This window comes from Syngnathus floridae, chromosome 2 (genome assembly GCF_059516105.1).
Source record: "Syngnathus floridae isolate MCC-2025c chromosome 2, RoL_Sflo_1.0, whole genome shotgun sequence".
Taxonomy (NCBI): domain Eukaryota; kingdom Metazoa; phylum Chordata; class Actinopteri; order Syngnathiformes; family Syngnathidae; genus Syngnathus; species Syngnathus floridae.
In genome coordinates, this window is record NC_142414.1 from 22,120,572 (window position 1) to 22,144,775 (window position 24,204).

At 38.9% G+C, this 24,204-nt stretch overlaps 2 protein-coding genes across 7 annotated transcripts in view; both read right to left on the reverse strand.

The window, feature by feature from the left end:
• Positions 1-384: 384 nt before the first annotated feature.
• nadka (NAD kinase a) lies at positions 385-20,090 on the reverse strand. Of its 2 annotated transcripts, XM_088367873.1 has the most exons (12): positions 19,933-20,090; positions 19,187-19,335; positions 15,725-15,808; positions 7,587-7,716; positions 7,388-7,496; positions 6,751-6,836; positions 6,563-6,665; positions 6,365-6,483; positions 5,183-5,282; positions 3,031-3,188; positions 2,448-2,530; positions 385-2,195 (listed from the first exon to the last, which is right to left on the reverse strand). In XM_088367873.1, exons 2-12 carry the CDS (start codon positions 19,333-19,335, stop codon positions 2,048-2,050), a joined length of 1,269 nt encoding a protein of 422 aa, XP_088223999.1. In that variant the 5' UTR covers positions 19,933-20,090; the 3' UTR covers positions 385-2,047. The 2 variants fall into 2 exon arrangements, with proteins under 2 accessions (XP_088223999.1, XP_088224007.1); XM_088367881.1 differs by lacking the exons at positions 15,725-15,808; positions 19,187-19,335; positions 19,933-20,090 and adding an exon at positions 11,690-12,020.
• Positions 20,091-20,604: 514 nt separating this feature from the next.
• Positions 20,605-24,204, reverse strand: part of LOC148402610 (guanine nucleotide-binding protein G(I)/G(S)/G(T) subunit beta-1) — a 31,944-nt gene continuing 28,344 nt past the window's right edge. For all 5 annotated transcript variants that reach the window (XM_088369380.1, XM_088369375.1, XM_088369377.1 and 2 more), the window contains exons 10-11: positions 23,582-23,697; positions 20,605-22,627 (exon numbers count right to left, since the gene is read on the reverse strand). In XM_088369380.1, the coding sequence (XP_088225506.1) occupies positions 23,591-23,697 (107 nt within the window). In that variant the 3' untranslated portion in view covers positions 20,605-22,627; positions 23,582-23,590. The remainder of the gene's footprint in view (positions 22,628-23,581; positions 23,698-24,204) is intronic.

The following is a 24,204-nucleotide window of genomic DNA, read 5'->3' on the forward strand; positions in this document are numbered from 1 at the left end:
GGTGTTCACACATATAGATGATTTATTACCAGCTGTTACTGCTCACAGCTCCTCACTGAGGAGCATTTTCACATAAGTCACACCTAACAAAGGAATGCAATTTGTGCAACTAACCCCTCACTACAAAAAAAAAAAAAAGAAAACCCAAACACTTCCTGGAAACATGAGGAGCACACACCTTTTTAAATTGACAAGCCTGCACACATTCCTTCCTTGAGGGAGGTTTTCAGGAGACTTCAATTCACTACGCTGGTTTAACCAGGTGTGTCGTCCTAGACATGTTTTTCGATAATTACTGACTGGACTTATACACTTCCTGATAGGCTAAGTTGGATGAATGATCCAGATCAGTTTAATGTCATCTTGGCCAAATATATATATATATTTTTAAACAAGGTCTGTATAGGCTCATTATGGTTTCAGGTGGTTAACTGACACCTCCTCCTGAGACCAGGTTGCCCGCTAAGGAGTTCAACATATGAAGCCCTCAGCGGCGATAAGACATTGTGATTTCCTAGGAATGTGGAATAAGTGATCATTAAAAAAATGTAAACAATTGAAGAGCAATTGTGTTGTACATTAATTCTTCTAACTTGGTAAATCACCGTCCTAATACAAACCACATACAAACTTGGTATTCACGCATAACATTTACAAATTCTGACATTGCTCTTACTTCACAGATGCAGAAATGGCACTTGTTGTTTTAGCGACCATGTAATTATTGCCAATTTAAAAAAATAATACACACCCAAAAAGATGTTGAGCTTTTTTCCTAACCCACTCGCAAGGTAAGCGTGGATTTTGAGCAGATTGGGTGAATTATTTTGACCCAGAAGATTGGGGTTTGCTAAAGCCGGTCGCCATTTTAGACACAGTATTGTCCCAAACATGGATAGGAAGAGGTGAGTTGAGAACCTGAATATCTCAACAAGAAGTCACACTCTTAACATTTATTAATAGAAACAAGAGTAGCAGACTAGCAGTCCTGTGCTGTGCAATCTTTGAGGCCAAAAGACTTTTCAGGTGTTTTTTGCGCTCTGAATTGCTAAAAATTAACCTTGTTTTCCTTTATCTGAACTACCTTTGGAAAAGTGTATACAAAAACATCTATCCTTTTTCTATACCAGATTGAAAATGAAGTTCAAAAAAGCAAAAAATAAAAAAAGTACCGGATTTATTTCCCCCTTTGATACAGTGTAAACGGGTTAATGAAAAACATGTTACAAAATACATCTTATTAAAGCGGCACATATATCCAGTACGTACTTTTCAGTTTAAGAGCTCAATTGGTCCTCTGCTTGTCTTTTCATTCTAGACTAACAGTCACGCGGAATGTTGCCATGCTGACAAGAGAAAGTATCTTGGGTTCGGCCAAACCGATGCTTTCACTATGGCTTACAGGTCTAAACAAACAAATTGAATTTATCATATAAAATAGGCTGCAACTACAATTGTGGTTGGCTACTGTCAAAATACATTGATATGATTGTTTTTGTTGTCGTTTTGTTACCCCCGCAAAAATACTCATGACATAAAAATGGAGAAATACTGTTTTCACATTTTCCACCATTAATCATTAGTGTAAGGCACTGTGTGCAATATTGTCTCACACATGAACGATATAAACAAGAGATTTGGCCACGAAGGTGCAACACCCTCACCTTGAAAGAAAACGTATAGTTTCTAACCAAGTAATAGGTTAAAAAAAAAAAAAAACACCCGTTCTTAGTGGTATCATAATAATAACCTTTGAGGTTGTGCATATTAGCACAAGAACATCCCAGAATCTTGATTTGGCGCCTTGGGAGAACAAAGAAAAAAGGATGATCCCGTGCCAACAGTCAGCAATTCAAGTCCATTCTTACATCTTTAGAATGGAACATCTATGCATTTATCAAACATCTGTCTTCCCATTCTAATACGATACAGAACTGGTGCTGGTCTTACAGTAAGAAGTTTTTCAATAATGCTCAAGACCTACTACCGTTTAAAAAAGGGGAACGTTAAAGAGAGCAAGGTGACGTTAAAACAAAAAGTCGGAGTCTCAGAACTCATCGTCTTCTGAGCTGAGGTAGTTCTGCTTCTTTCTCACGTTCCAGTGCAAACACTGGGCCAGGCTCTCGAACCAGTCGTTGACCGGGTTGCGGAAGCAGATACAAGGAACGGGGAAGCAGGAAGTTGTGATGGCAATACTGGAGCAACGAGAATAACAAAGAAAGAGATTCCGAGGTCACATGAGACTGCCAGACTTCTTTGTGAAGCAACACTGTGAATTTGTACAATGATTATGCAACAAGTCAAAGCAGCTAATTAACATCATGGGAGTTACACAAAAGAAGAGTTGCCATTCTTTGAATGTTCAGATTGGATTATGCAAATCAGTGCATTTGAGTGCAAAACTAGTTCCACTTCCAATTCCAAATGGTGTCTGTACACGGACCCACCTGTCTCCGTGACAGATCTCCTGTCGCTGTCTCCCGTCGAATGACACCCATGCCGTGTTTCTGGCATCATGTGACAGCATTATCTAGGACATGACACACGTCACATGAAAAATTAAGCACATACAACATTTGTTTGTCACATAAGAGAAATTATGTTTTTAATTGTTTAGTCATGCATATTTTAGATCAGGGATTGGCACACTTGTACAGTGTGTTTGGGCCATGTTTGATTTTTAAAAAGGCCAAACCATTCAAAGATGCAAAAAAATATATGTAAAAATTGTTTATCTAAAAATGAAAGAACCCATGCACATTTTAAAATCTAGAATTGATTAATTGTAAATATTCAAACAATTACCGAAAACATATTTAATGAGTGGCATATGTCAATTTTTTTTTTTTAAAGAAACACTTGAACCTACAGTTTACGATATCTCTATTAACCCATTATTCAATCTAATATGTACTTTGTTTGACCAAATTTAGTGGACGTAACTATACTTTGGCTAGCAAGTTGTATTGCATGTGCTCATGTCCACTTAAAAAAAATCTCGCAATTGGCTTGAGTCAATTGTGCACGTACTTTCAACTCCACTCCGGCAGGCACCACGATGGGTCTGAAAGAAAGGGAGTGCGGGCAGATGGGAGTGATCATAATAGCTGGCACGTTGGGGTGAATCATGGAGGCCCCCGCAGCCACGGCATACGCTGTACTGCCCGTAGGCGTGGACACGATCACGCCTATGGGAACAAGAAAGGACTTTCATTCACTGCATTGCAGGTTCAAGACTAATTTAAGACTTTGTTGAGCCACTTTGATCAAATAAAACTTTCATTTAGTCAAACATGACAATTAGGAGACTTCGCAATGCAGAAGTTAATTTTTAAGAACTGGTGATAGTTTCTTTTTACTACTTTGATATCCATTTACAAAAACCCCTGTTTACTGTTTACCCTATAGACACAACAGCCACATTATATACTTTACCCCCCCCCCCCCCACACACACACTTGAAATATACGTTAACCACTCTTTGGAGGGAAATCAACAAAGATCTAAGTGCAGGTATCCAACCCCCACGAAAACCTATCATCCAAAATGGACTGAATTGAAAACATGACTACATGCTTTACGTGACTTGTAAAACGACTGCATGTCAGACGCATTAACCTGTTTGAAGCAATTTTGTAATCGGCTCCATGCATTGCTGTTCGTCCATCTGATTGCATTTTCAACTCATTCCTAATGACATGGAGCAGCACATGGACTAATCGACTTGACAAACATCACTTCAGCAACATATATATTTTCATTCGTCAACAATTTTGCAAAGATTGCAATGGTCTGTCAGTGTATGTGTACCAGCTGTCACCCCACTGGAAGCATAGTTGTGACGTGATGTTTACTATGTTGACGAGTCCACGTGCTTTTTTGTGTGATTATGAATAAGTCAGAAGCAATGCGATCAGACCGACATGCGTATAGCGGTTATGCGTTTAGTCGTTCTCAGAGCAGATTACAATTTTGCTTCAACATGTTAATGCTTCTGTTTGACATCATTTTTTTATTACATACATATGTATATGCAAACTGGTTCTTGTTAGCCTTGATTTCGGCGCTTATGAGTCCAAGGGTGTGTCAGGTGTGACCTTTAAAACAATGTGATTGTGACGAGAACCCAGTTGACATGGGCGTGTATGTTGAACAATTAACGTGCCTTTGCTGGAGAACTTACCAAGAACATATTTGCACTTCTTGATTTGAGCCTCCTAAAGCGTAGTGGCAATGCTGCTGAGCTGAAGGTGTTTCTTTATTTCTTAGGGTGACGGTTTCAAATCCCACTCCGCTATTATGGTTTAATTTTTTTACTACATTTACAATTTCTTGCAGCTAGACTGAAGTTGTAAAGGAAGTTTTGTTTGTTTATTGAATAATTGACCTATTGATCAGTTGAAGAATTTTAACAGATAGCGTGTATATCAAACTTTGATGGATGTGTTTGACAAATAAAATAAATTCATGAAATATTGCAACACAGGACCATGATCATAATTAATTAAACAGAGAAATAATTAAATATATACATATTCGTACATACAATCAATGCTAATTTAACTAATGACACATTGACTTGTTTTATTCCCTATTTAATTACTAATAAATGAAACATTTGTTTAATTAATGATATTTTTAACTAAAATTTTAATGGCCAATTTATTTATTTTTAATTGTGGCCCTGTCAGTCCTCCACATTAAAATTTCTCTAATTAATTCAACATTTTTTCTATTTGAGTCTAACCTAAAAATAACAATTACTACTTCTTTGCAGGGTTTTACACATAGTAGTGTTGTCTTTTGATTATGTGATTATTGATGTTTGATTATGACGTATGCAAACGTTTGGGCACCCCAAATCATTTTCAAGATTTTCCTTTATAAATCATTGGTTGTTTGGATCAGCAATTCCAGTTAAATATATCATATAGCAGACAAACACAGTGATATTTGAGATGTGAAATGAAATTTATACACACTTTAGGGATGATGAAATGTGTCATTGCACCGTGTTGCAGCTCGGAAATGTTTTGAAATACCGGTGTCTCAAGAGAAAAAGTACATTGAGCAGACTTTACAGCGTCACGAAAAACACACATCCTTGTTAACTCTAACATAAGTGAAGAGGTATGAACAAAGGCCAAATTCTGTGTGGGAGACAAATTATGTGCTTGCTCACCATCTCCCTGTACGGTGGTGATAAGGTGGCCATCCAGGAAAAGGTCCACGTTGGAGAGGTAGGAGGAGGGGCCTCTGTCCACTACCACCTCATTCAACACCTCAAACATGTAGAGGGACAGCGTGCCATGACATTTCACATCTGTACCTCACGTCAGCGTCTATTAGCTCAAAATGTCAGCGTCTACTAGCTCAAAATGACTTTTGGTGAGGCTGCCACAACATGTGGATTTATTTCAAAAGTCACACTTCCACTGCAACTCAGCTCTGCTCATTAGCTTTCCACTTAGAAAAAGTAAACGGAGCTGTGGGAAACTACAACAACCCATTTAAGGGTAGACTGGGGGCAGCAAGAAAACAGACCCTCGCAGCAAAATGGAGACTCCCGTATTCATGAATAATTTCAATAAATCATTGAATATAACTGCTAAAAAAAACAACCCTGCAACAATTACTACTGGATTCTTGATAATGCGGGCCGAATTACAGAAAAGGGTGTGGGCTGTGTGTGGCTCGTATACCATATTTCACACCTGGGGTAAGATAAAGTCAGCATGTGCACGCATTTCATTTTTCAATTGTCTGTTTTCATGCTTAACGTTAGCCCTCCGGCATCAGATTGACACATTTGGAACAAAAAAAATACCTTAAGGCGTAATGTGCTTTTGTTAATGGAAAAGCCTGAACAGCAAGTTCATCTACAGTCAGCTAAGTACTGCAGGCAAGGTGCAGTGGAAAAAATGGAATGGAATGGAATTAAAGACAAAATGAATATAATAATTGTCAATGGAAATAAATTAAAAATAAACATAATAACTCGCATAACACAACCACAAATCTTATCGGATCATGTTGTAAACTGTTTTGGATGATTCATCAGTCAATACTCCCTGTAGCAGATAATTTTCCGATCACTCTCAAGGAAGCACATCTGAGATAACTTATTGCTCTTGCTTGGTATCGTTTTAAATCAAACCAAACATACCTGCTGGTTGATAATGTTGAGCTGCTGAACTCAAACGGACAGGTGTCACGCAAAGAGCTGACTCGATGTTATCAAGGGGAAGAACTGCTCTAGCAGCTTTGGATTCCAGGTATGTAAACAAGTTGGATTTGAGCTTGTAATGTATCGTGTCTATGATTGTGCAGAAGAGCGGTGTACAATGAGCAGTGCTGACATTACCTGATAGTTTGTGGCTTTGCGGCCAACGTCCATTTCGCCATTGGTCAGAATAACACCCCTTTCCCTCTCCCGGTGCACGCGCACTTTCAAGCGACTTCGTAGCACTATGGCTGCATTACCTAAAACAGTGCTTATTTTAGAAACGACTGTGTTTTTCAGCCTGTCTCTAAAGCTGTTTGTTGGAGCAGCATATGATACCTTCAATAATTTGAGTGACCTGAGATTGATAGGTGTCAAACTTGAAAGGTGTCAGGAAGCCAAGAGAGCCCAGATGGAAGGCCATCACTGGTGGAACGCTCTCCTGCATGGCGATGATAATGCATAAAAGATTGAAGAGTTGGGCTTCACAAAACTGACTGTGATAATACACATAGTAAGACATGTACCTGAAAAAGCGAAGATGCGTAGAGCAAAGTTCCGTCTCCACCAAGACAGATGATGAAGTCCACACGGTTGGAGATGTCATCAAGCTCTATGAAACACAAAGGTACACTATTAATAAGTGACGCGCGCGCGCTCACACACGCACATGCGCACACACGCACGCACACACACACGGTAACATATACAAAACAGGTGAGCCATGCAGTGTGATAGCTCAATTAATATTACACTCTTAAACATTTTAAAAATGTATTAAGGGTGGCGTCTACGTAACAAAAGGGACATAATTTTATGCATAAACATAAAAAAAAATGTATCAGAATTGTGAAGTTGATATTAGTTATTGCTGGTTGACTTTTCCTTTGAAGTGCATGGGACTGTTATATAAGTATAATAAGTATACATATATAATAAGTACAATATGTCAGTATAATATGTAAGTATAATAATATAATATAATAGCCTTCTGTATATTGGTAAAACAAAATAAGACACACACATATTTTGTCCTTATTAAAAACATCTTTTCATGATACATCTTTAGGTTTGGAAGTGCATGGTGCTATGTGGCCACCCAGCCACGCTGATGAAAAATTGTGGCTCGCTTCATTATTTAAAAGTTGTTTAAGGTCTTCATACCTTCTCTGAAAGTGCAGAAATTCTTTGTAAGGGTCTTAAAGTTGTCATCGCCAGAAATAGCTGGGTCGTCCAAAACTTTCTGTTCTACATAAACAACCATGTTTTTAACCTAAAACACAAAAACAGAGACACAAGAGGAGCCATTTAACATGTGCATAACACCAGTGCCAACTGTTCAGCATCCACCTCTCTGCCACACCTCAGTGAGGAATATGCAGAGCTCCTTGAAAGGCTGAAGGAGGGACGCGTCTCGAATCTTTTTGATGACGAGGACACTCTTGGGGGGCGTGTTCCAAGTCAGCCGTTGGGTGGCGGGATCTTGAATGTGCCTGGTAAACATGTAAACAAAACCTTTAACAACACATGAGCCTGGCCTCTTAGGCTGATGTAAGGCCTCTTAAGGAGCTGAAGCGTATGCAAACAGCAGTGTGTGGCCGCGATCCAATTAGGCTTAAGGTCTGCAGTAGAATCTCATGCGCCGTCTGCTGGGCTTCACCCTTTTGCAAACTCTTGACAGCGATTGACAGATATTTTGGGCATGACACAAACAAAGACAGGGCATAGTGACAGCATATGAATTAGAAAGAAGAGGATTACACAAAGCAAATAGGAATTCATTTTTTATTACAATTTTGGGATAAAATGTTGGAAAAAAGATCTGTAGGAACACCACGTTTCAAATTATTATGCAAATGTTTTTTCAGTTTTAGCGCCGCTGTTCCTCCACATTGAGAGGAGCCAGATTAGGTGGCTCGGGCATCTCACCAGGATGCCTCCTGGACGCCTCCCTGGGGAGGTGTTCCGGGCATGTCCCACCGTCAGGAGACCCCTTGGATGACCCAGGACACGCTGGAGAGAGTATGTCTCAGCTGGCCTGGGAACGCCTTGGGATGAGCTGGACGAAGTGACTGGGGAGAGGGAAGTCTGGGGGTCTCTCCTAGAGCTCCTGCCCCCGCGACCCGACCCCGGATAAGTGGAAGAAGATGGATGGATGGATGGATGGACGGACGGACGGATGGATGGATGGATCAACATCCGTTTTTTTTCCATCCTTTTTTTTATAGTGTATGCAAATGGTACTCAGCCTAAATTTTAAGTTTTTAAACAAACCTCCAAATGCAACAGTATTTAAAAAAAAACTATTGTGTGTCATTTGTTGAGTTTGCGGATGCATTATTTGGTATTTTACCAAAAATGTACAAGACCAAACACTATTTGTGATTTGGACAAGTCCTGCTTGAATTTCTTTCCACCCAACCTCAAACATCTTTGCTTGAGGATCCACCAAAGGTTTCTGAACAGGATTGAGGCATCGGACAACATAGGTTTGGACACTTTTATAGCCATAGCAGCCAATGATGCAAATGGACATGAAGAAAGAATTCTTGGTTTTGTTTATGATTTTGCTGGGAGCATCAAAAAAATATACATTCACTGAACATTAAGCCAAATATTTTGGGCAAATGAAATAAGGCCTCCACAAACTCAAAGTCAACAAGCAACTTGGCCTTATGTGATTAATATTTTGACTATCATTTGAAAGCTTAAATTAAACAGACCTCATACTTTCACCTAACACGTGCCTTTTTTTCTTAGCTCAAGGCCATTCGAGCTGTTGCACATTAGTTTCTGCACCCCACTGTGACATTTGGGCTAGTCACATGTGGAAGCTGGTGGGCTCATATCCAATTAAACCTGACTAGCAAAATCAATGAGAGGGTTGTTTTTTGATTTTACATATGCTATGCCTGTGCTGACAATTCCTGGCTCACACCCAAAATCAAATGGGACAGGCTCCAGCTCACCCGTGACCCCAATAAAGACAAGAAGAACGAAAAATGGACAGATGAACAGATGGATAAACAAAAGAAAAATCTCAAATTGCTGGATAATGATGTTTTTGGATACATTAACTTCTGTTCAGATACAGTATTTAAAATGGGGTTACAGCAGTTGTTGGTGTTTACTTGCTTAGGGGTCCTTCAATGAAGGACCCAGCCCAAATGGTCCTCACTTCGACGTGAACTCGACGTGAAGTGTGAAAAGAATGTTGGCTTAGGGCTCAATACAGAAAAAATTAAAAAATTGTTATGAGAGCTGTGGGAACGCATGCGTGCAAACTGTCTTTGTCATGAATCAGGATGCTTTAGAAGATTCTAACAGCTACGGTTTCTCTTAATTCATTCAGGTTGAGGGTCAATTCGACCCATTTCAAAACTTAAATAGCCAGATTTTTTATAATCTAAGAAGTGTGACAAACTCTTAATGCCACCATTCAACAACATTCACATGGGTTTGCGTTCTGATTCTGTTTAGTTTATATCAAAAATTTTATCAGAGGCATTTTCTATTGATATTGATCATGTGTCAATGGTGATTCATATTAATTTTGTGTTAAGCATGGACTTTGCAAGGAAAGATTTTTTTTTATATTGTTTTTCCTCAAAAGAAGAACTGATTCCTTCTCCACCCCAACCCCTCGATGGTGCAGGCACTTTCGAATGCAGAAGTTTAACAACTACAAAACATTTGGAGAACATTATTACGATATACAGTAGCAGTTACACAACTTCCCTTCATTGACCAATGGAAATAAGTAATCAATTAAAAAAATGCAGTTATTTATTTTTATTTATGTATTTAATTATTAATTTCATATTTTTAATATTAGTAAATTTCGTACTCATTTTAACCTTCTGCCACATTGTGCAAGGGTGTCGAACTCTTTTTTTGTCACAGGCCGCATTATAATCATAGTTTCCTTTGGAGGGCCATTATGACTGTCAATGATACATGATATACAGTAGGCTACAGGCTACACAACAAATTGATAACAGGTTTTGAAATGAGAGACAAGTAAAAACTGCTCAAGTATTTTAAAAAGATGCATGGTGATAGAAATTGAGCAATATCTCTAAAAAGTGAAGACAATTTGCAATTTTTATATTGACACATGAAGTCGATGCAAAATTTGTCTTCGCAGGCCACATAAAATGATGTGGCAGGCCATATCTGGGTTCCGGGCCTTGAGATTGACACCTATGTTATACAGTGTACACTCACTATCCACGGGGGGATATGGACTGGGTCGACCTGGGCCTAGTGAATACTTGCATATAATTGATACCTATTGAAATGCAACAATGAGGCAGGGGGGTGAAATAGAAAAATATATTTTTTTAAAGAAAGGGGGGCGGGGGATAATAATATGGGAATTCATGGCTGCCAACCCTTGAGTTTCTAATGGTCCACTCTATACTTCTAGCGCCCATTGGCTGTTGCCATAATTAACAGAGTTCATGCATTACAGATTTCCGGGGCATTGGCAATCTCAAGGTGCATGTGTTAAGAGAAACGGAATTCAATTTGGATCAAATAAAATAAGTGGATAAAATCAATACAGGATCAATGGACGCTACAGCTCATTGTTTACTTTTCAAACTTGCAGCAGACCTGTGCGACGTCATGCACACTGTGGTCATGACGCCTCTGATCCACTGATGAAATGAGACTGATTGTCTCATCTCTAACTGCTTCAAACAACAAGGCATGGGTAGGAATATTTGTTATAGTTGTATTATTATCATCAATATTTGTGATTTATTTTGTTGTGTTATGTTATGTTATACTGTATGCTCTGTAAAGCAACAGCTGTTGTGAAAGCACTATATAAATAATGATGTACTGTATGTGTGGCATATAAAAAGTTATGGTGCAAAGTTTAAGGACCGTATGGATGGAAGAATGGATCACACCACTCTCAACAATAATTGGTTCATCATTAAAAATGAAATGCTATGCGACAAATCACATTGGTAAAGTCACATTACTTTTATCACAAACCTTTTGAGACAGACGGGATCAACAGCGGCTCTGCTGTTGCCACTACTTAGTACATCTTTATTTTCAATTGCAGCACGATGCGATCAAAACCCCAAAATTCAAATTCGCCTTCAATTAGTAACACAGATAAATGATTATGCCAGTCCTTAAATGTAATGCAGCAACTGTTGGTAGTGAACCTCCACATGATTTAAAACAGCCAGATTGCATTGAAACCCAATCAAACGCTGACATCTGTAAACTGCCGCAATTTCAAATATTAGGACCTCAAACAGAGATAACCTATGATCTATTCATCAAGCTCCTCATTGAACACCTCAATACACGCCCCGCTTCAGCAAGCTAAACCAAAACCAGACAGTACCGAGTTGGATATTCCTCACTCACCACTGCAAGGGTTAATCTTTCACTCAGCCTACATATACTGACACAGCAAAGATGCTTAAATAGTCCTCTCACCATTTCCATACTTTGTTCTTCTTACTGCCCGCTGACTCCTGAAGTACCACCTTCATGGCTGTACACATGTGACACGCTTGGAAGTCACTTCAGTCTACAGACAAAGCTGGAGAATGGGGGGATCTCAGAACGGCAAAAACATCCTTGAAGCCGAGAGATGAGCTTCTGTCCACCGTGAGGGCCTCTGCGTATGCGATGAGGGGGTGTGTCGGGGGGCAGGGCGCAGCAAACAACCTTACGCGCTAGACTCACAAGTGCTATATTTGTCCCAGTGAGGACTTAACACTAAACCCTTCGAGTGCGTTCTCTTGCTGAATCAAACTTCTCACTTGTTTTAAGCTTCCTCTCAGCCATGCCCACTCAGCTCTCTGCTGGCCACACCCATTTCAGGGAAGTCTACATTCATTTATTTTTCAACAGGTGTGTTTAACAGAGCTCAGTTGAAGACTGCTTTTGCCCAGCAGCGCTTCATTCACTGTAATGATACGCCGCTTTCAAACAGGAAGAACAGTTCCCGACAGGTCTAATGTGTGCAAGAGCGTTTCAAAACAAATGAAACAAAGAGACAATAGGTTCTACTTTATGCTCTAGTTAAAGATGGAAAGGCTTTAGACCACCTCCCGGTAGGAGGAAGTAAATTACACAAAATGACCTTATGATGTATTTTTGGAGTTTATTATTGCACTTGCCCACTTTGTACTTAACCATTGTTTGTAACATTTAAATGTACCTTTCATGTTATACAAATGTTTGATATTCATGGTATGAAATGGAGTTGGAAATGGCTTGTCACCACTCCACAAAAACAAAAAATGTTATGTGTTTTGTGCTGTCAACAAAGTAGGTCAGGTGAAATCATCAGTCAAGGCGTGTGCGTGCTTTTGTGCGGTAGAACCGCAACAGTGGAAGCAGACCATAACTGAGAAGTCTGCGCATGTTGTAAATTATATTTGCCGCTGAAGGCTTTAAACTTTTCAAAGAACAGACAACAGACAAAACTACAAACTTGCAGCTACATGACCTACGGATGGCGTTGGCCTTGAGCAATGTTACAATTAGGACCATTTTCTACATCACGAGATTATGCAACATCAAGTTTCAAAATAATAAAATCAAAGTGGGAGATCATTTTAAAACTGATTCCGTCACGTAGGATTTCTGAATACTGTAATTTCTTGAGTATAAATGTCCCCCCCTAAAAGAAATCATGAAAAAAAAATCAAGATGGACGTATACATAGAGCTAGGGGGGGGGGAGCGAAAGGCTGAATCAATATGTTGCATCAATCACTGACTACCTGTTATCTTGCAAATGAGTGCCGAAGTAATGAGAAGATAATCGTTAAATTGTTGGGCATGGGTACCAGCTAACTGGAGGAGCATTATATTGCATATACATGAGTAGAGACAAAAAAAACCAACAAATTTTGAAGGGTGATTTGGGGGGGTTACATTTGTGAGCCTATTGTAATGGAGAAAGGACGATACACCTGCAAATGGTTTGTATGAAAACAGGTGAGGTCATGCTCACAACCGCTGTGGAACTTGGCATTATCGTGCATATAAAGCAGAGACAATGATAAAAGAAACAAAGCAGTCAAAAGATTTCATTCCACTGATGATGGGCACATTATTGAAATTCACTTCAGGGTGTGGGCAGGAGATCAAAGGAACCAAGATGAATGCTGGAGCACAAAGTGATGGTCAAAAAATAATAAAGAGGTGACATACAATATTGCCAGTATCACAACCGCACCCCTTCCGTAGAGAGTCAACAAGGGTTTATCATTTCCAGTTTGGCGAAGTGAACAATGCTTCATGAGCTTGACTGGTGCAATACTGAGTATGAAAACGATTTTAAAACATTGTACTGAATAATAATTTAGCCCTGCGAGAAATATTTGAATAGTTAAAAAAAAGTATATACCGTATTTTTGGGACTATAAGTCGCGTTTTTTTTTTCATAGTTTGGGTGGGGGGGGCGACTTATACTGAGGAGCGACTTATATGTGAATTTTTTCACAAATTTTCAAAAAAAAAAAAAAAAAAGTGAAACCGCGATAAACGAACCGTGATGTAGCAAGGGATTACTGTAATTTCAACTTCAAGTGACGTCAGCGGCGCGGTGCGGCGGTTGTTTACATACAGGACAAAGATTCGATCACGGGATGACGAAGATGACGAAGGGCCCCACGTACTACCGGCATCATTAGCGGCTTTGTTTGTAAGTGACACGAAGGACAAAGAGTTTGAAGGATGTAATAATTTGGAGTGACACAGAAGGTTTGAAAAACTATCATGGCTTTTATGCATGCCCGGTCCTACTCTACGGAGCTCTCTTTCGCCTCCGTGGATGGAAGTCGGGGGCTGGCGCTCGACTGGGTGGCTGTCTGGGGACGGTGGATGGGGCTTGGACATGGCTTTTACGCACGCCCGGTCCTACTCTATGGAGCTCTCTTTCACCTCCGTGGATGGAAGTCGGGGACCGGCGCTCGGCCGGGTGGCTGTCCGGGGACGGTGGATGGGGCTCGGACACTGCTCCTACGCACGCCCGGTCCTACTCTACGTTTTCACGTTATTGTGCATTTTATGGCTAATGCGACGTATATTCCGGAGCAACTTTTAGTCTGAAAAATACGGTATATAGATATACATGTTTGACTAGTTAAAACAAAGTATATATTTGTTTGACTAGTTAAAAAAAGCATAAATATATACAAAAAAGTGTTTAAGACATCAGAAAAAATATATATATATCGTTACATATATACGTATATATATCTCGTTACATATACATATATATATATATATATATATATATATATATATATATATATATATATATATATATATATATATATATATATATATATATATATATATATATATATTTTTTTTTTTTTTTCTGATAGCTTAAACAATTTTTTTTTGTAATTATTGGCTTTTTGGGCAAAACTCTTCACACAAATAAAATGTTTAAACAAATTTCCAAAATATCTTCGATCTGACAAAAGCAAATAAGTCTCGCTTAACTCCTTAAACCTTTGAAATTTTTATTTTTGTTGCTAACAATAAACAAATGGCACCAAATTAGCAAGCACACAATGTGCCAACTACACACTAATGGTAAGGATGAATAACACATCAGGCATTTGGTTTCTCTGTGAAGATAGGGTTAGGTCAGGTTGACGTCATTGTCGTTTAGCATAGTTCTGCAAACATTTCCATTGTAACGTCCAAATTTCTTGCTCAAGAATAATTCTTCTGAGGTCTCCCTCTAACTGCCTTCCCTCGGTTGTCCTCCTGACAGTTAACCTGTGGCTTATTTCTACAGACTGATTGGACTGATTAATTAGTTTTGTCCTGTAAAAGTGTGGCCAGCCAGTTGCAGAATAGAATAATAATGCGTACATGTGTCTTGTTTTTGCGAGGAGTGTGTTTACAAGTCTGCAAAATGAGTGTTGGGCAGTTACAAAATTGCAAATTCAGCGCAAAGCAGTGTTTGTGCTTAGAGTTTTCCAAACTTTGTGAGTGGTTTTGTGATAAATACTAATAGTTTTAGACATTGCGATACAAGCATCACTATTAGAGCTTAACCACTGAGAAAAAAATAGCTAATCTTACGTACAATACATTATTTATTACAAAAGAATTGTTGGATACCACAAATCTATTCTTGTAACCTTCTGAGAATAAAACATTTTTTTCTGAGAATAGCCATAATCTTGGACCAGTCATAGCCAAAATCGCCACACAAACAGTTTGTATTGTCGTAATTGAGCAGTAGGATTAACGAATATTTACATAGAAGATATAGAAGGATTTTCAGCATATTGTAATTTCTCTGTAACAGGCGCAACCATTTCCACATTCACAAACGGTAGAAGGTAAATAAAAAACTACTCAACTATTCAATCAACACTGAGATTGAACTCAACCAGCAATGCCTTATGTCAGCTGTTGTCACATGTCAAGGTTCATAGTTAGGATAGGCCCGCTAAATTCAAATGTTACAATAATGCCCTGCTGTACTTACATTACTGTGTGTGGATTCTGTAGCATGCATGCCTTTGGGCCAAATGTAGTCACAGGGCTTGGTCCATGTAGAGACTGGGACCTCCTGAAGGGAAAACAAAGAGCATCAGACAATACGATTATCTTGAAAGAATCAAATATAAAGACTTGATTGGACCTGCGGTATATTACAGCAGTGTTTCCCAACCTTTTTTCATTCACGGCACACTTTTTCGTTGGAAAAAAATCTCGAGGCACACCACCAACAAAAATCTGTTAAGTGTTACACCAGCTTCTATATTAAAATCAGTTATATTACAACGAAAGACGTAAAGTCCTATTCCTATATATGTATGAAGAGTCGAATAATTGAATAAAAATAAATACTAAATATTCTTTTAATTGTACTTTTTTTTTTAAATAAAAGTGAGTTTTTTAAAAATGTTTTAGAGTGTAAGGAATAAACTATTGAAAGTGATTGTGATTAAAATCCAAAAGAATCAACATGATTTTGTTTACTGTTTTAGACTAGCGCTATAAATATTACGACAATAAGAACAATGTCACTTCTAATGACGCTCTGCTGTTTTGACAGCAGCTGAGTGGCTATCACAGTCGAGGTGTCTCGACTTGAGTGTGTATTTTATGTTGGTGAAAAATTAACAATCCAGGTTCTCTGGTTGAACTGCATGCTCTGATTTCCATCGGACCACAAATGCACCACAACCGTCATAGTGTCTATCACTGTCAGCAAAAGCACACAAAACACACATAAACTGAATATGTGCCGATGCATTACAATCAGGCCGACACAACATGAAATCTCAAGATTCTCCGATTCTCCACGCATGCACGATTAGCAAGTGGCTGACCAGGCCTTGCGCGAACTGAGCAGTGGTTTGGCAATCCTGTTCAAAATGCGCTCCGTAATTAATATTGGACAATCTCACGGCACAGCTGAACATCTCTCACGGCACACCACAGTGGTTGGGAAACACTGTATTACAGGAAGAAAGCACAAGCTATCTGTCTTTTATGGAAGGTCAAAGAAGCATTAAAAAACATGAAAATGACAAAGTGAATGCTGCATCACAAAAGACAATCCTATTTATTCTTTCACAATGGGGGTTATTATGGGGCTGAAGAAGCATGCAACTACAGAAGCGCTATATATAATTTGAGTTGAGATACAGTGATATCTAGTGGGTTTTTTTTCGCATAACATTGCTCAGCCAAGAGGAAACTATGGCTCAATCAGCTTGAGTTCATTAAGTTTGCCACTACTCTTTTTGAGATCTTATGACCGAAAATATATTTAACCAAAAGGTTGAAAGGAAGCAAAAGATTTCACTTTTGCTTAACGCATAGTCTACAAAATCTTTTGCTTTACAACGTTTTTGACAAGGTGGGAACCTCCGGCCCTCCCTGTGTGGAGTTTGCATGTTCTCCCCGGGCCCGCGTGGGTTTTCTCCGGGCACTCCGGTTTCCTCCCACATCCCAAAAACATGCTTGGTAGGCCGATTGAGCACTCCAAATTGTCCCTGGGTGTGAGTGCGAGTGCGGATGGTTGTTTGTCTCTGTGTGCCCTGCGATTGGCTGGCAACCGGTTCAGGGTGTCCCCCGCCTACTGCCCGATGACGGCTGGGATAGGCTCCAGCACGCCCGCGACCCCCGTGGGGACTAAGCGGTTCAGAAAATGGATGGATGGCTATATATATATATATATACACACACACGTACATACACACACACGTACACCCACATACACGCACACACACGCTCCTAAAACACTATAACAATGTTGTCATATGCCACAGATGAGTGTCACTGAAAAGGGGTGAATATTGACAAAATGTCAACATTAAGTTATTCGAGTATACAGTAAAAGATGGAAAAATTCAGCTGGACATTGACAACATAGGAAAACAATGTCTTTCAATTTCACTTCCTACACAGAAAAATCCCATTGCAGTTGCTAAAGCACACCCGGATAGATTTTGCAACATTGATGGTGAACAAATGTCGATGACTACATGGGAATTTATGCAATGTGATGCAATTGAGCTCAGTTACTTGTGTTTTTGAAAATACCACAAATGAAAGACAAAAAAGGGTCTGACAGTGAAGCTGCTGCTCTAATTGTGTATCTGTACCACTCCCTTCCGTCATCATTAAATATCTCACCTGAGGACGGCAGACTTGAAAGCAGAAATTTACATACACTTAAAACATATGCTTGATAAGAAACCAGACAGATTAAAATCCCTGTTGTAGATGCAAAAAGATTACCAACATTATTTTGATTTTCTACATGCTGGAATAATAACAGAATCACATTTTTCATGGCTCTCTTTAAAGTTAGAAATCTAAATACATTTATTTAGCATTTGGTACCATAGCCCTTAAGAAGTTGGCAGGAATTTTGGTCCGTCCCCCTCCCAGAAACGATATAACTGAGCCAAGTTTGTAGGATGCCTTATAGCCACTCTAAAATGTTGCCTTTGTTATTCTTTCTAACCAGGTAGGCAGCATGCCTCAGGTCTTTGTCAGTTTGGAAAACCTATTTGCGGTCAGGTTTCAACTTCCTGGCTAATGTCTTGAGATGTTGCTTCAATATTTCTACATAATGTTCTTTCCTCATGATGCCACCCTACAGTGCGATGAAATAGTACACTTGGCTTATTTTTAAAATCTTCCTTTTTTACATACTTTCCCCACTTTATTGGTGAGAATTTATTCTAGAAAATATCACGCAAAGGTAACTCAAGTAATCACTTTATTGATGAGGATTTCTTCTAGAAAATGTCAGGCAAACATAACTCAAGGGTTTTAAATGTTTAAAGAAAAACCTAAAACATTCAGCACTACCAGTTGCTGTGTGAAAAAAATACTTGCCCTGCCTCTTAATATTAATGAAATAAAGGTCTGCTGTTATTTTTGTCACTGACCACACCCAAGCCTAATTACCCTGATATCTGTTCCATCAAGAAACCACTGAAATAGAATCATCCAATGAAATAAATTTGGCCAAAATATCCTATAATGTTTACAAAGGTGAGAACTATTAAAACATGAATGGGAAAAAACATCGAACTGTGCTGAACTTTTCCAGGAGTGGCCTGCTACAAAATGACCCGACCAGCGACAATTCATCAAGGTCACAAGGGACCCTAGACAAGAACTGCTGGCCTCTCTTGGCTCAGAGAAGATCAGGCAATACAAAATTTTGGAAAAAGAACATCGTACCAACTGTTAAACATGGTGGTAGTGTGATTTACTGGGGCTGCTAGACTTATTCGGGACTTGAACAACTTGCTGCGATTGATGGAACCATGAATTCTGCACTTTACCAGGAAATGCTGGGGGACAATGCTCGGCCATAAGTTTGTAACCTCAACCTGACCACGCCCCCTCATACTCTCCGCTGTATTAAAAACAAACCAATAATTAGAGTGATGGTAAAGGCATTTGGAATGGGACTTACTTGTACTCAGACGAGCTGGTGGCTGAGGAAGTGCTCAGGCTGCGGGTCTTCTTGCTGCGCCGGGCCAGGCGCCCAGTAATATTCCCTCCATCACGCGCAGACCAGCAGTAAGGAGCCGCTTTCACTCGCACCTCTTCTCCACCGTCCATCTCAATATCCAACGGGATACATTCATCATTCATAGTCTAACACTTAAAGATGGAGTCAACTTTTCATCGAAGCATCAATTACGTACCCCAAAGCGCTAATAAACCGCAATAATTTGCAAAACCTCAACCAAAAATGAGCTATCATGGGGTGCAATATATGTTCACCTTTGTGGTACTTCATTGGCTGGGTTAGCGATTTGAGCTGAACAAAAATAAGAAAAAAATGGCCATACGCTTAAAAAATACGTAGTTCCACACGAAGGGACTATATTATGTCGCTGGATGAACAAAGTTACATATATCTCCAGATCTACTTCATTATGTAAGTGCGGCTCAGGCAGCTCTGTTGTGACGTACGCTAGTTATATTGCTTAAAATACTTTGACACTGCTCAAACATATAATTGCTTGAATAAATAAGCAATTTGGGGGTGAAGCCTTAATGTTGATCATGAGACCTACTCAGATGTGAGCGATGAGCAACAAGTGACAATGATGACGGATCCAACTGCCCTCGTGCTAACAATGCTACCACGAAGCTATTTTGCAAAATACCGTTGACATACAGTGCAAAACCTAACAGCTTGCACTCTAATACCTGAATTTAGCTTGTCCTCACGATGTTAAAGTCGGCGACACAAATGCGGATCTTACTTCACCGTCGTAGAGTTTGACCCTCGCTCAATGGTCATTACCAATTCACCATCTTAACTTCGTCCACTATCAACAATCACCACTTCCGGGTAGGCACCGACCAATCAGGTAGCGTATAGTCGTGACGCAGCCGGTAATTCAAATTAATTCCAAATGTGGTAAAGGTAAATCACCTTATTGTAAATTGTATAATTCACACAATCTTTATAATTCAGCCGATATATTTGAGCTTTGCTGTAAACTTATCACTGTGTTCATTAACTCCAACATTACTAAACCGAACAAGCATTTTTGGGACGTGATCTCGTTAAACTTGAGCAAGGAGTTCATGTGACTGGTGCATGGACTGCACTGGGTACAATCGGCCGCAGGTCAAGTCATTTCACACTCTATCCATTAGATGGCGACCGAGATCCGAAGTCAGCAGGTTCAACAGGGGTTATGAGGCAGGTAGAAAAGGTGATTTATACTCTGGAACTTGAACAAAAATATTTGAACCCGAGCAGCAAGAATCAATTAAGTGTCACAGTTACACATCTGAAGACAATGCACAGTCAACATGTTCAGATGCTACAAATCACCAAGTAATGAAAAATAAGGACGCAAGTCAGAGGGCTAGGACAGTGAATAAGAAATTGTTTATTTATCGTGAACATAATTACAGGGAAAACCAACCTGCCTGTAACATTCTAGCTTCAGTGGGAACCACTCTAAGTGAATCACACTCAACACAGTATGTCATCTCAAACTGCTTTTTATTACATCTTAAATAACAGTACATTTTAATATAGTTTCTATCTTGCATCCAGCTTTCGGTTGTACACTGACTGACTTGAAAATGAAATACAAATGGTGAAAAGGGAATAGAAGGGGTGCAGAGCTCTATGGTTATTTGATTGAGAATGAGAGAAAAGCAAAGGTATTTAATGTTGCCATTTTTTAAATTCAGTTTTAATTTTTTTGCCAACTCCAGGCCTAACACACAATCACAGCACATCTTTTTGTACAGATTGTTGCAGAGAAAAAAACAATGGCACTACTGCTAAAAGGAAGAGCGTCTTAAATTTACAAGTGAACAAAAAAGTCTGTCATCCAGATGCTGCAAGTTTTTTTTTTTTATTATTAAAGAACAGAAAAAAACCTTTGTGAATTTTGTTTGCTACAGAAGGAATGAAAATTTGCCCCATTGGTATGTTTAGGTGATTAAATGTATTTATGCAAGTGTGTACAATTTACATTTGGATCTAAATAATTTGTGTAATCCCTCCCAAGTATGGACTAAGCAACCTTTCATAATGCAGAGTTTGCTTCTCGTGTGCATAGCTTTGACATTTTAGTTGTATTATGGTATGCACGGAGTAGCAAAAACAAAAGGAAGTCAAAACTGGGGGGAAAGAAAAATAAATACCATTGTATTTCTATATTCAACAGGTTCTTTTCTTAAAGAAAACATCAAAGGACTTAATTCCATATTATGCACCTTTAAGCAATTCTACAGCATGCGATTCTAAGAGATAACCCACCCATTGCAGACAACCAAAATCTTTTTTTTTAGTTTTTAACTTAAAAAGTTTCAATATTATTTTCAAACATTGATTTATACAACATGTCATTCACAGAGTAGTAACTGCATTTCCAAGCAAAGAATGGGCACCTGTTCGAGAAAAGTTCCGGAACGCAGTTTGGTTAAAATGGAGCAACTCCCTACCCGACCACATTCCCTGGTCCCAACCACAGCAACACAAAACTACAGGAGGGGAAACAAAATAAAATAATATATAGAAAGGGTTGGCTGGATTATGATCAAATAGGTTAATCTTCAATTCATTAGTCTAGACTGACGTGAGACCCAAAAAAAAAAAAAAAAAAAAAAAAGAGGTTCAAGAATTGTTAAATGGTTTTGTTTCTTTTTTGTGGTTTTTGCATTTGAAAAACGAGCATTCATTTATAACAGCATGTGCTTGGTTAGTTAATTTTTTTTTTCTTTTGACAATATTTCTATATATGCAAAGTTTACATTTTTGTGCAAACAAAGATTTGCGGACTACGCTGAGGGGGGAAAGAAAGATTTCATGGGTCTAAATATACAGCAGGGCCAGAAGTGGCTTGAGGACTCCCTGTTGAAGCAAAATTCTCTCGCTTTGTTCTCCTGTGGGATAAAGCTGAATTCCCAAGGGTATCTTCAAATTAAAACATTCTATCAAACATGTAAAGATTAGCAAAAAAACAAAGATTTGATCCTCATTTGATCCTCAACAGACAAGCTAAAGATCTACTTCGACAGAGATGAAGGGGGGAAAAAAAACAAAAATTGAAAGATGGCCTAGACGCTATGAAGCGTTAAATAGCTGTCGTGTAATAATCTTTACTCAAGCTGTGGTCATGAGTGGAATGAACAACTTTTCCATTCGTTCATTCAGAGACAACCAAATTCCTTGACCTGCACAGTTAGAGCTGAATGATTGACAGACAATTGTGCTCTTTTAAAGGGGAGGAGAAAGAGAGAGAGATTTTTGCCCTTACTAGTTTTTTGGGTGTTTTGAGTCAGTATCATGTTTTGAAAAGATTGGATATGCAATACAATTAAACATTGTGATGTTGGAATGGTCTTCCACGCAATTTTGGAGTCCGGATATAATCTGCAAATGAACAAACCACTGTTAGTTGCAGATAGAATTACTCAACAAAAGGCATGATGCTCAAATAGAGTGATATGACCACAATGTACTTTGCGACGGCTGCTAGTTAAAGCAGCCACAATTAGTGGGAGAGCGTGAAAACACAGGCCACCAAAATTCCCCAGATTATCAATGACAGCTATTCCTAAACGTGAAATGCAACACAATTCCTTCGGCATCACTGCAGAGTAATCACCTCTGCTCCGCACAAAACATAGCTCCCACACATAGCTCATTTTACAACATAGAAGACGACCGGTTTTATTTTAGGAACCCTTTATAGTTAGTTTTGGAGTTAGGAATCAAATTTGGGTCATTTGGAAAATTGGGGGGTGTTATGTATATAAATCTAATTTTAATGACTAATTATAATTATTCAATGTTTTTATTTCATTTTCTTTACAAGAAATTAGTTAACCAATTATTTTATTAGATAAATAAAACAATATTTTAACCAACACATTTGATAAAAAAATGGTCAAATGAATGCAATAAACCTGATCAAATGTGCTCATGTGGGCCAGGTCAGCAATAGATGGAAGTGGGAATAAAAGAAATAGCCTATTTTGTTAAATTAATGCATTTTCATTTTTAATCACATCATTACAATTAAGTGAATCATCATTAATCAACCTATTTAATTTAGAAAATGTCATGGCTTATTTGACCAATATTTTATTTTTTACAAGACATCCTTTAATCAATTATTTAAATGCTAAATGGATTAAAAACAGCAACACTGAAGACATTTTAGGGGGGGAAAACAGCTGCATGAATGAAACTACTATCATATTTGTGGACTCTTGAATGTAAATGATCAGTGGGCTGGATTACAGAATGGCACGAGGCCCCCGAGCCATTCTCTGCCTGATGTGAAAAAAGCCACAATGTGAACATCCTGGAACCTTTTCATACCTTCAGACTCTAGTTCCAGATCTTGAGGAAGCTATCCCAGGACCCTGTTGCCACTGCCATGCCATCGTCAGTCACACCCAAGCAGCTCACCCGGTTATCATGACCAGCCAGGACGCCTGTGGACACAGTGAATACTCAAGAAAAGCAGAGCCAACTCATCTGCAGCTATGTAAATAATTAGAGATGGCCTGGTCGAGGTCGAGTCTTTGGTTATAAGTATCTGTCAATACCTCAGCCACGCATTTAAAAGAGTGTGAGACCCGCATGCGCAGAAGAGATGGCAGCAGCTCGCAGAACCTAGTAAATGTGGTCCCGTGTGTATCGGCTCATCTTTTCATCATCTCATATCTACAGATGAGCCATGCAAGAGGTGTGAATAAATATTTGGGGGAAATGAAGCAAGATTTTTCTATCTCCAACTACACTTCCCCAGAGGTCTTCAAATTTAATTTAGGGCTTTAATATTCAAGATTTAATGATGGCAAAAAACTGACAAATTGTCTGATTCTATATCCTATGGTGTATTCCAATTGTAGTACAAACAATCCAGAATGTAATATTGTTAACCTTTAAGGTTCGACACACTACAGTCAAAATTGGGCTAAAAATAGCCACAAAACACA

Coding starts and splice junctions, on each gene's coding strand:
- nadka (XM_088367873.1), bottom strand. CDS start 19,335: ATGGACGGTGGAGAAGAGGTGCGAGTGAAAGCGGCTCCTTACTGCTGG. Junction 6,484..6,562: donor GGTCACTCAAATTATTGAAG/GTATCATATGCT, acceptor GCACTGTTTTAG/GTAATGCAGCCATAGTGCTA. Junction 5,283..6,364: donor GCAAAGCCACAAACTATCAG/GTAATGTCAGCA, acceptor TACATGTTTGAG/GTGTTGAATGAGGTGGTAGT.